Below are 14,703 nucleotides of genomic sequence, written 5' to 3' on the forward strand. Positions count from 1 at the left end.
AATATTCAATTAACGCCTATACATATTTGCTACCTAAACCGCTTACTCTCGCTTCGTATGTTAATTAGCTTATCAGTCCTTTGCCTGGAATGTGGTGGTCTTGCAGGTTTGTAGGTGATTCATGTTCTTGTGACCATCCGATCGTCTCCAGCGAGGAGACTTAGCACTCCCTTCCTCTAGATAGCCTTGGAATGTCTCTCATCCTTTTCTCATTCTTTTTTAAATAGCCCCTTTGTTAGAGGAAGAAGGGCAGGCGTCTCCTCAAAACTAGTTGTCTCCTCAAAGCTGTGTGCCTATGTGACCAGACACCGCACCCATGACCAGTCACCATACCCACATTCCCGAGCAGACGTATACAATCACAGTCTGTGTCCATTGTCCCCATTTCACACTATTTCTCCATATCAGCTAAGCAAGTTAAAAGCGTGTACTATTCTTACAGAAGAGATTAGAGAAGCAAAAATCTGTTATGCTGCATTCCAGAACTCAGCCTGAGAATTACAGTCTGCTGTGAGTTCTGCATTACAATCATTTGACACATGTTGGTGTTGCGATTGTGAAAGTTGCCCGTTTACAATTTTCATTGACATTATCACAGCTAGTTGTTTTAAAAGCAACCCTTGAGCTTCCTTATGTTCGACTTGTTGCAAAATATTCTGAAGCCAATCAATAAAGTTAGTATTAAAGTGAGTGACTCTCTAGGACCCTGCAAGACTGTGGCAAGACTCCCGCATCCTGACTGCTTTAATAGCCATCTCATTCATTTGCAAACAGTTGTCCCTGGGATACCTTGCCTGAGTCACAGAATCGGCACAATTATTTTCTCCAGCCAACTGCTCATAGTTAACAGCAATTCCCCGATTAAGGTTTTCAGTCAAGGCCACTACACATAGCTCACAAAAATCAAATAACCACATCATATACTGTATCAGTTAGTACCATACAAAGCAATGACTTCCAATCATGCAGTGTGAGCGTATAAGGCTCTGCCATCACTTCAAGAAGGGACATAGCAAATGTATTATGAATCCTCCCTTCCCACTTGCATTCCTGCCACCAATCCCTCAGACTCCCTTTCACCCGCCCCAAAAATACAATCAATGCATCAGGAGAGACGAGGGGGTGGGGAAAAGGTCTAGCTCCTTTTCCAGATCTATAGGACCTGGATCAAAAGGTTTATCAGTGTCAATGGAATCATTGTCCGAGTTGTCCTGTTCCCGTGCTTGGTCCTGTGTTGTGAGGGTCGCTGCAATCAGTGACAGAAGCTTTGGGGGCAGAGGAGGTGTGGACGGAATCGCCATCACTGACGGTGTCTTGAGAAGAGTGCGCGCTGTTGGTGGAATTTACAGCCTCCTCTGGTTTAGCACCGTTAGTAGAATTAGTCCACACTTGGCAAAGAGTAGTCAGAATTTGCCACCATGATGTTAAATGCATTCCCGACACGGAGTTCCCCTCCGCAGCAGCATCATACAATTGGCTGCTGTATGTACACACTTTCATTCTTTCAAAGTCTCTAAAGTTTCTTGGCTGCTCACCTGTCTCGATGAATACAGGTGTTATCCTCGGGGTTTAGGTTGTCCGCCTGGTCCAGACAGCAAGACGATCGTTCAGCCAAGACGTCTCCTCCGGAACACAGCCCTCTTCCACGAGCTGTCTTTTTTATCGACCAGTTCCGTCCTTATTCTTCCAAGGCTTCGGAACACCACCATAGGGGTCATCATTTGAGGAGATTGAGGCACGGACTCCCTGATCTGACTAGAAGACCCTTCATGAGTCCATATACGTCTCTTTCTGGGGACAAAGCCTGATTTCCCGTTACGGATTTCCCACAGCTCACCTCTCAACTCCAGAGGGATTTAAGGCCGGCTCCTGCTTCCTTTCAGCAGATCATTCAAAGTTCTGTGGGATTCGCTGCATGTCGCTCAGATAGGCGATTCAAGAGCCCTTCACGTTAGATCCTTAAACGCATCACGTCGGGGTCACCAATTTGCGGCGAATGAAGAGACGGGACGCAGCTTGATGCAAGCAAATGTCAATTTATTGTACAGAAGCACGCGTTTTTATACACTTTCAGAAGCTGCACGTTTTAAACAGATTGGTTCTTGAAGCTAAGCATTGCATACTAGGCAATCCCTGATTGGTGGTTAACTACCAGCAATTAACAACAAGGTGTTACCTTTCCTTGGCGCCATCCCTCTCCCACTCCCCTGTGCTCTGCAAACAATCCTCATCATGTTAATTGTTGTCTAGACAAGCTCGAGCACATTCCCCTCAGCTAACTGATTGCCATGCATGGTCCTAGTTTCCAGCCCGCTCCTGCAGGTGGAAGCACAGCCCTACCATTTGTCATGGACTAATCCAAACTACACTGGGAAAGGGTGATGCCCCTGAACATCTACAATACATCGACGATATCATTGTGTGGGGCAACAAGGCAGAAGAAGCATTTGAGAAAGGAAAAAGAGTAATTCAGATTCTTCTGAAAGCAGGTTTTGCCATAAAGAAAAGCAAGGTCAAGGGACCTTCACAGGAGATTCAGTTCTTGGGAATAAAATGGCAGGATGGATGTCATTATGTGCCTATGGATGTGGTCAACATGATAGCAACTATATCTCCAGCAGCTAACAAGAAGGAAACACAAACTTTCCTAGGCTTTGTGGGGTTCTGGAGAATGCATATTCCAGGTTATAGTCAGCTTGTGAGCCCTCTCTATCGAGTAACCCAAAAGAAGAACTATTTTGAGTGGGGCCCTGAGCAACAACAAGCCTTTGAGCAGATCAAACAGGAGATAGCTAATGTGGTAGCACTTGGGCCTGTCAGAACAGGACCAGCTGTGGAAAATATACTCTACACTGCAGCTGGGGAGCATGGTCTCACCTGGAGCCTCTGGTAGAAAACATCAGGAGAAACCCAAGGTCAACCATTAGGGTTTTGGAGCTGGGGGCATCAAGGATCAGAAACCCACTACATCCCAACTGAAAAAAAGATACTTTCAGCATATGAGGGGGCTCGAGCCACTTCAGAAGTTGTTGGTACAGAAGCACATCTCCTTTTTGGCAGTGCAATTGCCTGTGCTACACTGGATGTTCAAGGAAAACATCCCCTCTACTCATCATGCAACCAGTGCTACATGGGGTAAGTAGGCAGCGTTGATCACACAATGAGATCAACTGGGGAAACCCAACTGCCCAGGAATCTTGGAAGAGATCATGGACTGGCCAGAAGGGAGAGATTTTGGAACATTGCCTGAGGAGGTGGCTCATGCCCAAGAGGTACCACCATATCATGAGTTATCAGAAGATGAAAAGTGTTATGCTTTGTTTACTGATGAATCCTGTTGTGTTGTAGGAAACCATTGTGTTGTGATTTAACCCTAGCTGGTAATTAAGTAGATAATAGATAGGAGGCTGCTGCTGTTTCATTTCCAGGCCCAGGCACTTAGCAAGACTGGGTGTACAGGGCAAGGTTTTGGTATTTGGGGGTGGGATGTAGGGCTGCAGGGATGGCCTCTGTGGGAAGAGGTCAGGGGCTGCCCTGTGCCAGGGACAGCCAGTTTCAGTCAGCTCCACAAGAGACTCACTGTGGGACAAAGCTAAACCTATCAGCAAAGTTGGTGGTGCCTCTGTGAAAACATATTGAAGAAAGGGGAGAAAATGGTGGACAGGCAGAAGAGGGGGGGGAAAAAGTGTGCGAAACAACAGAGGGAACACCAAGGTGAGAAGGAGGAGGACCATGGAGCACTTCCCGCACATCCTGCAGCCCATGAAGGACCCATGCTGGAGCAGATGGATATTCCTGAAGGAACTGCTGCCCATGGAGAACCCACACTGGAAGAGATTTTCCTGACAGGACTGTGGCCCATGGAGAACACACAGTGGAGCAGAGGAAAGGCATGAGAAAAGGAGCGTCAGAGAGAAACTACTGTTACATACTGTTACATACTGACCATAAACAGCCCCCATTCCCCCGGTCTGCTTGGGGGGGGGGAGTGTAGAGGAGTCTGAAGTGAGGGAGTGAAGTTGAACCTGGGAAAGGGGGGAGGAAAGGTGGTGTTCTAATTTTTGTCTTTGTTTCTCATGATCCAAATATATTTTAATTGGCAATAAATTAAAATATTTTTCCACAAGTCAAGTCTGGTTTGCTTGCAACAGTAATTGGCAAGTGATCTCCCTGTCTTGATCTTAACCCATGAGCTTTTTTCATTCCTGTTCTTCCTATTTCCTTTCCCCCCCATCCCACTGGAGGCTGGGGAAGTGAGTGGCTAGGTGGGAGCTTGGCTGTTAGCCAAGGCTAACACACACAAAGGAATCATTCAAAAAATGCAATATATACACACAAACAAAGTATAGACACAACCAACCACACAGAGACCACAACAAGCAGACAGCAAATGCTTTACCAGCACCCACATAAGCACCAGCAGCACTCACATAAACAACACGGATCACTCCATCCTGTTCCTCCTTTCCAGTGTCAGAGAGGAGCAAGGGCCGTCAGTTCCATAAGGAATAGGGCACAGAAAACAGTAACAGCCAGCAGAGCAGGGGCCTCACCAGTTAGGGAACAGCCCCATAGTATGCAAGCAAAGTGAGCAGGGCAGACCTGGAGATGGAATCCAGATAAAACCAAGAGTCCAGATCATCAGGCAAGTTCGTGTTGATGAGCCAGATCCAAAGTACACCCAAAAGGTTAATCTACAGGCCAGGATCAGAATCAGGTTTGGTGAGGGTAAACAGGGTTAGATACAGCCCGATGATTACCAGGCAGGTCCACAGCAATAATATGTCTGATGCCAAACAAAGAAATCAGTCCACAAGTCAGGGTCCAGATTGATCCCAATGGATAGCCAGGCACAAGCAAAGCTGTAGTTGAGCTAGAGACCACTACTCCTGCAACATAGCTCAAACAGAAAGCAAGGGGCCCAGGCCTGAGCTTAAATGCAGCTCCTGGGGTCATAGACAGAGGCTGTAGGTGGAGGCAAATGGCGAGGCTGCTCGGGGCCCTGACAGGATTGATCAGGATTAAAGTTCAGTAGTGGAACCCTCATACTTTCATTTGCAGATCCCTTGAACAGTGGCTTGGACTTGAGGTCCACCCAGTAGCCATGCCCAGACCCTGGGCCCTTTACTTAGTCACGGGCCATGGGTATTTCCAGATGTTGTTCTCCTACTTGCTGGCTAAGCCCAACTTGAAATTTGCTAGCAGAACATATACGTATGCTTACAGACATACACAGAATAGAGGGTGAGCTCACACAGAAAACAGTTAGGAATAGAGTTTAGTAAGAAGATAGGACAGACTGCAGTGATTGGATGCAGGACTTGCTCACATAAGCATACAGAGCAGCAGCTTGCTCCTTTTATTCTTCCCTTCTCCATTTTCCAATGCTTGTTCATCCTCCACCCACCTTGATATCATGCCCCTGCTTCTGCTGCCTGTGCATTTCCTTCTTGACCTTTAGTTTGACCAGGAGGTCCTTACTCAGCCATGCTGGTCTCCTGCCTTCCTTGACTGATTTCTTACATACAGGAATCAATAGTTCTTGTGCTCTGAGAATAATGTTCTTGAAGAGATGCCAGCTCTGTTCAGCTCCTTTATCCGAGGGCAGTTTCCCAGGGGGTCCCATCCACTAATTCCTTAAACAACTAGACGTTTGCTCTCCTAAAATTCAGGGTCCTGACTCTACTCTTCACCTGGCCCTACTCTTCACCTGGCCCATATCCCTTAGGATCATGAACTCCACCAGGGCATGAGGCATGATTACTGCAGCCATAGCTGCCACCAGTCTTGACCTCTCCAATTAAATCATCTATGTTGGTAAGCAACAGGTCCAGTAACTCTTCTCCTCCAGTCAAGCTGTCTATCACCTTGATTAAGAAATTGTCCGCAACACACTCCAAGAGTCTCCTGGACTGCGTACAGCAGATGTCAGGGTGATTGAAGTCCCCCAGCAGGATCAGAGCCTGCGAGCGTGATGCTTCCCATAGTTGAAGTTAGCACGCTTTGTCAACAGGCTCCCCTTGATCAGGCGGCCTGTAGTAAACACCAGCCACAAGGTTTCCTTTGTTGGCTTGGGCCCTAATTTTTACCCGTAAGCTCTCAACCTGTTTGTTGCTGTTTTTCAAAGACAGCTCTGTGCCGTCACTCCATTCCTTTACATAGAGGGCAAACCCCCCACCCCTCATTCCTTGCCTTTCCCTTCTGAACAGTTTATAGTCATCGATTCCAGCTCTCCAGTCGTGCAATTCGTCCCACCACATTTCAGTGGCAACAATCAGATCATAGCTTTCTAGCCGCACAGTGGCTTCCAGCTCTTCCTGCTTGTTACCCATGCTGTGTGCATTGGTATTGAGGCACTTCAGCTGGGCTACCTACCTTGTCACCTTTTTAGTGTAACAAGCCCTAATTCCTTTGAGGTGTTCCCCTGTTGGTTCCTAATACATCAAAAGCCCCTGGCTCTTCTCTGCTGCTCAAAACCACACCCCCTCCCCCCACTAAATCTAGTCTAAAGCTCTCCTTATAAATCTGGCCAGCTTGTTGGCAAAGACCTTCTTGCCCCACTTGGTCAGGTGAATTCCATCAGCTCCCAACAGAGCCAGCTTCTGAAAGGTAGATCCATGATCATGGAAGCCAAAACCTTAAGTATGGCAACAGCCACACAGCCAGGCATTCACCTGTTAAATTCATCTCCTCCTTCCTGAACCCTTACTCTTACTGGGAGGATAGAGGAGAACACCACCTGTGCTCCTGATCCTTTTAACATTGTTCCGAGGGACATATAGTCTCCTTTGATGGTTCTAAGTTGCCTCGTCGCAGTATCATTAGACCCTACTTGGAATAGTAGGAGCAGATGATAATACGTAGGGTTCACCAGGCTCGGCAGCCTCTCAGCGACATCATGAATGAGGGCTCCCGGTAGGCAGCAAACTTCTCACACTGTTATCTGTCATGTCCAGCAATTTCTCATGTCACATTATTTTTCCATGTCCTGTTCAGTTAGCTGAACCTCAGGCCAGGGCCTAGTCATCTGCCTGCATACTTTAACATCTTATTTTATGTACAGAGTTTCTGCTCAACCTGAACAGAGAGGATGGAAAGAAAGCTTCCCAGAAACAACTGCTAACCCCCAGATATTTCAGAAGAACGTCATCAATGTAAAACGGGAATAAAGAAGTGATTGATCAGGCCCAGCATTCTCAGAACATTGTGTTGTTGCTAGTGCATTCTGTTATTTCACTAGCCTGTTTTTTTGGCCAATAAAGGCCAAATTTTCTTATAGGACTTGTTTACTTTATAGGTCTGCATTGACTCACAAATGTATAGGGTTTGTACTGAATTTGAAAGCAGCAAATTTGTTCCAGGAAGGCACTGCTCAATCTACTGTACTGGACAAGACCTAGGTCCTATCTGAAGCTGTAGAGTTGCGTCTAGTAGCAGCTGACACCATACTTGGGAAACAAAAAGTGAAATACCCTAACCATAAAATCAGAAGTGGCGTAAGGCAAATGCTTTCTGTCCTTGCTTTTTATTTTTCTCAAATTACAGTTTTATTACTTGTTTTAATACTGAAAACATTGTTTCAAAATTTGTTGAGCTTGGATGACCAGGATTGCTTCGGCATTTTCAATAAATTCTGTTTCTTTGTCAGTACTGCTCTCCTTAACCAACATCCTAGGCACTTGGAATGTCAGACATTAATACATTCCTACATGCACGTCTTTCAGTCTTACCACACGTTGCTCTGTATGGACAGTCTCTCCTCCCCTCCCTTCCCATCTTCTGGTCATATGCAAATCCCTCAGCCTTTACCAGACGTTCCTAGTCAATGATGAAAGAAGCAACAAGGAAGCTAGTGAAATAATGCACACTTCCTGCAAACTGCCGCGCTTCTGAGCAATTTCAGTGCTATTTCTACACTCTTGTCTTACCATATCTCTGATGCCTCAGTGTTTTGCACCAGGAGGTGCTGGTCCATTATCATCCCAGTAAGAAAGGCACTCAGATTCTGTAAAATATCATTTAAAATGCTATTTATTAGAGCTAACACTCTAAGGAGAGAACAGCACAGACACTCTTACGTCCCTCTACATGCTGGGAACCCTGAGCAGCGTAGCACTGAATGGGCTTCCAGCCCACGTGCAGCATTACTGGACAGACCCCATCCATAGAAGAGATTCTCCCCTTTCCGTCATTCACACTATTATAGGATTTTCTTGCAAGAAAACAGCTCTGTTTATCGTTTCTGCTGTCAAACAAAAAGAAGTTCTCATGAGAACGTCTTGCTGCACTGTTAAAGGCAAGGACACGCAGGTGGCTGAATCACCAGTACCAAGCCTGAGCTGCTTGCAGGCCCCTGTTACAATGAGCTGGCTGAGTTTATCCTGCGGCCAAAGGATTTGTGCAGCACAACACAGGCCTGAAAGCCATGCTGTATGTGTAGTATAGCAAGGTGCGGCGCAGCACAGACCTGGGCCTAATCAGGTTAGCTGTACTGTGGGTCACTAACTCCTCAATATACAATGTTCTTCTGGTCAGGATCACTACATTCCACCCCTTGATTCACATACAGTTTACCCTTCCCAAAGATATTAGAAGTTACAGAATATATTAGTAAACCGTTCAGCTAAGAAAGTTTTGTTTTGTTTTGTTTTGTTTTGTTTTTATTATACTGTAACCGCTTTTGGTAAGAGCCCTATGTAATCTATTTGCCATGTACGGCCAGGAACAGGGCCTCGTTGCATCTGCCCATAAAGCTGATGAGGCAACTTTTAAGCTTACAGACTGTACACCGCTGTACTAGTTCCCAAACAGCTTCTCAGGTACACGGGATCCCCTGGCTTCAAGTCCATCTATGTATGCCATAGACACCCAGGTGCTCAGATTTTTCATGGGCCCATTGAGCAAGGGCTTCCTCATCAGGAGACACAGCATCAAGGAACAGGGGATCAGGAAGTAAAGTAGTGCTAATAATTTGAGCTAAGTGATCAACTGTGGCATTGTGCTCCCTCTATTCCCCAATGCTCCAGGTGACACAAATATCAACATGTCAAACCCACAGGTATAAATTCACACATCTCATTGTACAGTTGTCTGTTTGCCACTTATTAACCCATGCAGTTAATCCCTTGTATACTGCCCAAGAGTCAGCATATATGTATAGCTCAGGAGCTGGGGATTCTCCTAATGTTTCTTATAGTTAAATTATTTTTCTGACAGCATTTATTCAAGATTTGTTTTCTCTTTGAGAGATGACTGGTGTCCAAAATAAATGCTGGTATTATAGGTAGCCATATGCACCCTAAAATCCTTCCCTATAGACAGATCTAAAAGTATAAAATTGGGAAATATGCAAGTAGGTAGTTATGAAATAGAGGAATCTAGCCTGGAAACAGTAAGACACGTGGGCTGTTTGTTTTTTTTTTCCTGTTTCACCTCTTCCCCCCTTCCCTCCAGAATGAAAAAAACTGGAACTTTTCTCTCAAGCTCTTTTGCTCTTCTCTCCAAGTACAAGCTTCTTTGTGCAATCCATCTCTTATTCTATCTCCACACAATGGTGTCTCCCACACTGTATGTGCTTCCTCTGTCTCATCATTCACCAACTAACTGCTAATTCAGGTACACTCTGTGTCTCAGTCCCTCAGCCCCATCAGTCTCTTCCAACACAGCCATCTATAAGCTCGAGTCCTGCTTTATACACTTTTTCCTCAGACTTAACTCCCTTCTTGAGTTGGAAGCCACTTTCTCAAACTGTGAGCTTTAACATACCTTAACTCTCCAAGGCTCAGCATACATTTGTTCTCTTCATTGACATAAACATTCAAGCACAGAACTCTTCTTTTTTGACACCACAACCGAGTCCAAAACTACAGCTGCCTATGTCCACTGTATGTTTTTCATTGCAATGATGCCTGTGCTGCTCTAAGGCACATTTAGTTTTGGTGAAGTACATAGAGATTATCAGGCAAAGGTTGCTATAAGAATACACTTGATTTGTTAGTAGGGAATTTTATATTTTTTACTACTATTAGTGAAACTAACGAAAATTCATTTACAATTCACTTTTAGTCTGTGAGCAACAATGAAATGTTTTATACTGACAGAAGACTCAAACCCAGTTCATTTTGACTTAGATGAAGATGGCCATCATGAAATATCAACCAAGGATTCACAGTCCCATGAAGGTATGGTTTACTTTTTATATCAAAACCACATCCACATCTACATAAGTAATATTATAGAACACTTGTTGAATGTACTCCTATACTTTCTGATAACATTTTATTGCACCTTTGTGAAATGCTGATAGCAATTTAATAACAAAATATTTTCAGCTTACAGGAGGTATGTTACATACTTGAAAAAGAGATAATCTTGTTCATTTCCATTTGAGTTAATGAGATGTCTACATCCTTTGTCTATAAAAAGAGGGAAACTAAGTAGCAGTAAATAAAAAGAGAGAGAATTACAGCTTTTTTTGGGAGTATTTTCTTTATTATGGAGGTCTTTGCCTATCTCAGATGGGACACTGATCTCTACCAAAAAATTATACCACTAGCACCCTTGAAACAGTTGTTAGCAGATATATGTTAGACAGAGAAAATGCAAATAATGATGACTGAACTTAGTCTAGATATACCTTTTCCAGAAATGTAGGGGGAAAAAGAAAACAAATACTTTTTCTTTAAAACTGAAATGTGGGGAAAAGTTGAAAACTCTATGATTGTTACTTGCTTGTCAAAACTTTATTTTCTTATAGAAACTGAACTTTTTTAAGGAATAAAATTGCATATGTTCTTTAGCTAATACATTAAAGGGGTTTTATAACTTTATGAACTAAATTATTATTATTCAAAATTTAATAGAATAAAAATTATGACGAATATACTGGAAACTAAGGTATTGAAGTGTGAGGTTTTTTTCTTTTTAAGTATTTCTAACATGGGAAGAAATAAAATACTGAAAACAGAAAGCATCAGTACTGCCAATTTATAAACAGTATCATATTAGGAACCAGTGGTAAAACTGGCCAGCGCCTAAGAAGGAAATTTAAGCCGAAGTGGGTAATGCCTTTCTCACACACTGCCTGACATAATTTGGGGCCTTGTTGTAAGAGCCAGATAACCCAAGCCATTTGCTATCTGTGTAGCACTGAACAGGGCTCTGACCCATGCGCAGCACACCACACAGACCCATCTGCAGAAGAAGATCCCCCCCTTCAGTCATCCAAGCAATTATAGGATTTTCTTGCAAGAAAACAACTCTATTAATAACTTCTACTGTCTCAATCCTTATCTTTGCTGCCACCTAACTGCATTATTGCTTAATATATCAGATAGCTCAGCCATCTGATCTGCCCGTCCTGTAATTTCTCTGCTGAGAAATTAGTCTCTGCTACCCTCATTCCAGTCCATAATGCATACTGTGCTGATCAATTAATTTTTCTTTTATCAGTACATAATTTTGTCACTAGCATACCCAATGCAGACATTATCACCTGCTAAATAACTAGCTCATTTTTCCTCTAACCTCCCCTTTTCACATTCTCTCACAGACTACCAGTCAAATACTTTTCACATTCCTTCTTTCCCTTTATATTCTAGTTTCTAATTCTACTTTGCATGTTACAAAACAGGCCACCTACAATCAGTCCATAACAATGTGATCTTTCGAATCAGTAACCTCCTGTGCCAGCAACTTGATCTCTGTTTCTTTACAACCCCGAGCAGGTAATGGATTTCCAGATATGGTTTTGTAGCAGGTTGATCCCCTTTCAGTCTCTGTCTCTCTAGCAAAAGGTGTTTCCTATTTCAGGAAGCTGATTCTGTGCTTTCAACATAGGCTCCCACAAAATATAAATTCTATTTCCTCAACCCATTAAAACTGACCCCATTTCAGAGCCCCTCTAGAACTTTTTTCTCCCTACTCCAGAAAAGAGGCACATTCTGTTGTTAGCAGTAGCTTCAAGAGAAACATTGTGATCTGCAAAACAGAAGACACTGCAAAGGGGTTATATTTGGACTCTGTTCCCTTTACTATGATGGTAGAGTGGAACTAGGGCAAAGCTGAAGACAGCTTGATTTATCTATTTTTAGTTATGACTATTAATCCACATTCCTACTGTATTCCTCTGCATTAATTATCTTTGAGTGTTTCAGGGAAGCCAAGAAGGCTGGCACACAAAGATTTGACTAGGTTATGTGCACTACGTTACTTGAATTGGAGCTTGTAACACCACCACCAAGCTATAAACCAAACTCTGAACTTGTGTCTCTTTGACATTCTGGTGTCGTGCTGTAGTAGGTATAGTTACAGGAAGGTGAGTGCTATCTCAGCAACAGAGATGAAGCAATGGAGATAAAAAGGCAGGGAACAGATTTCAGGAGCATTAAGCAACTCTCATTTATTTCAGCTGCCTTTGCAAGTGCTGGAATGCCCATAAATCAGGCCTTAAAAGTAACTCAACCAAGGCCACAATGGGAATTAGGTCAGACCTGAAAATAATATATAGGGATCACTGATATCATCCTGATACAAAAAAAGTCACAAAACCACATCTCTCTCATCTAGAACCTGTCAGTTTGTTATCTCAGTCTCTAAAGTTTTACTACTCAGGCAACAAAGCTGCTGCGAACTCTGCCCAAAAATGTAGGCTTCAATGCTCCCAGGGTATAATCACATCACAGAGACCTATATCCATAAGCTGAATCTCACCGGGTACTGCATCAGATATGTTTTTATAGTACCATTTTACCAGTATACATGAAAACTCCAGACTTTTTCAGTGTTACTCGGAGTCTTGAGCAAAAATGTAGCAAATAAAACCCACACATCTGATCTGTGTTAAAAATGGAAGCTTGATGTTTTTGTCCTGGCCCACATCTGCACTTTTCTAATATGATAAGAGCAGACAGAACTATTCTGGATTTATTAGGCAGAGCTAAATCTGGCTGAATTGAGGTTTTGATGGCACTTTTGTACTGGGAAACATTGGGGCCTAAATTTCATCAGTGGATGCAAAGCATTTTTACTTGCCTTTTATTTATGCCATCTCAGGTCCATGCTTTTGTGTCACTGTGACACCTGACATGCCGAGTCCTGACTCTGTGTGTGTCTGAAAGGTAAAGGTGGAAGAAAAAAGTCACTTCCTATGTCATTAGTATAATTTGCAGGCCTGAGACTAGAGACACTGTGCCCTGTGAGGGAACGAGAAGACGCTCCCGCTTGCCTCCCATAGGAACGATAATGGCCGCTTCTTTACGTGTGCGCTAAACTGCACCCCAGCCCACCCTGGCCTTGATACAACTACTGAGCAAGAAGGAAAAAAAAGATGACAGCCAGAGAACGCTCGAAGAGTGGGGCTGAGCTGGGCGTGACTTTGTGTAAAGCCGAATGCGGAAGGAGAGGTGACGATGCTATCTATCCGCCCCCGCCTTCTCAATGTTGTCTCTTTACGGCTGAGGGCTCTCGCGAGATCACTATTGGCGCCGTGACCACTGTACGAGAGCAGTAGCGGCTAGTAAACGCTCTCTGAGGGTTGGTGATGGCTCTCGGTGGTGTTCGTTAGACCTGCCTGTGGCGATTCCCGCCAGTCTTTGCTTCGTGTTGTGCTGGCTTGGAGAGCTTATGGTTCTGTTTGTGTGATTACGGAGTACACTTGGGGAGTAGATGAGGATTGGGTCAGGTCTCCTTTACCTCTCTGCGCATTTCTGAGCGAGGCCTGCGGGCGGGGAGGCTTGTGCCTGTTCGGCGGGATTCAAAAAACCTGCTTCCATTGAGCTGAACAAAGAAGTGAGGGAATCTGTCCTGTCTTCCGTTATCACACGCTTGGAGAGCAAGACTTCTCCTTCACCGTGGGTGGCTGAGCTCGTGAAAGACGCACACCATGTGGATCCAAGTTCGTACCATAGACGGCACTGAGACCCATACTATTGATGATCTGAGCCGTCTCACCAAGATTGAATGTTTGCGGGAGAAGATCCAGAAGACCTTCTGTGTGAGCCCTGACCGCCAGCGCCTCTTCTACAGGGGCAAGCAGGTGAGGTGGAGACCTAGTGGGTAGGGATGGAGGGGAGCTTCTCTTTTATGTCATCTTCCCCTTCTGATGTTCTGTTCTCTGTGACTGCATGCAAAGCTCCTTATCCCCTCCCATACTGGGATCTCTTGTTTTGGTTTTCTCTCCCCTCGCTGAGCCTAGGAGGTGTTGAGGGGCAAGGAGGGAAGACAAGCTGCCTGGCGTGACAAAAGGCTCTGGACCCAACTCTGGTTTCTTTCTATACTTTTCCTCCCCACTCCCCACAGTAGTGAGCAGGTACTAATGAGGTCCCTTTGTGTTTTTCTCCCCCCCCCCCCCCCCCCCCAACCGAGGGAGGCTCCTTCAGTTTATCGCACCTATAGTGACAGAGCAGACAATGGGGTATGAAGGGGAGGAAATCCCTTGCTTTACTTTTTTGACCAGGCAAGAGAATGCAGGTGTTTTCCTTGGGTTCCTGCCCTCTCGATGCCCCATCTGGGTATAAGGAAAACATTTTCTGTGTGTGCGTTGCAAGTGGTTTCCAAGGCCTAGGTGCCACATCACAGACTAAGGGTTTTCAGGGACTGTGGACTCTGAACTCTTTCCATCCACCAGAAGAGGACAGACAGAGGTCTCATTAGAATCCTTCCTGGAGGTGGGCTTTGGACTATGCCCAGGCACAGCGGCAGCCT

At 44.6% G+C, this 14,703-nt stretch overlaps 1 protein-coding gene across 1 annotated transcript in view; it reads left to right on the top strand.

Annotated features, from left to right (window-relative positions):
* Positions 1–13,489: 13,489 nt before the first annotated feature.
* The window catches only part of LOC119140737 (E3 ubiquitin-protein ligase UHRF2-like), a 47,492-nt gene continuing 46,278 nt past the window's right edge, over positions 13,490–14,703 (top strand). Inside the window, exon 1 of the mRNA XM_037372269.1 lies at positions 13,490–14,035. Within this exon, the coding sequence (XP_037228166.1) occupies positions 13,883–14,035 (153 nt within the window). The 5' untranslated portion in view covers positions 13,490–13,882. The remainder of the gene's footprint in view (positions 14,036–14,703) is intronic.

The sequence above is a fragment of the Falco rusticolus genome, chromosome W, assembly GCF_015220075.1.
Source record: "Falco rusticolus isolate bFalRus1 chromosome W, bFalRus1.pri, whole genome shotgun sequence".
Taxonomy (NCBI): domain Eukaryota; kingdom Metazoa; phylum Chordata; class Aves; order Falconiformes; family Falconidae; genus Falco; species Falco rusticolus.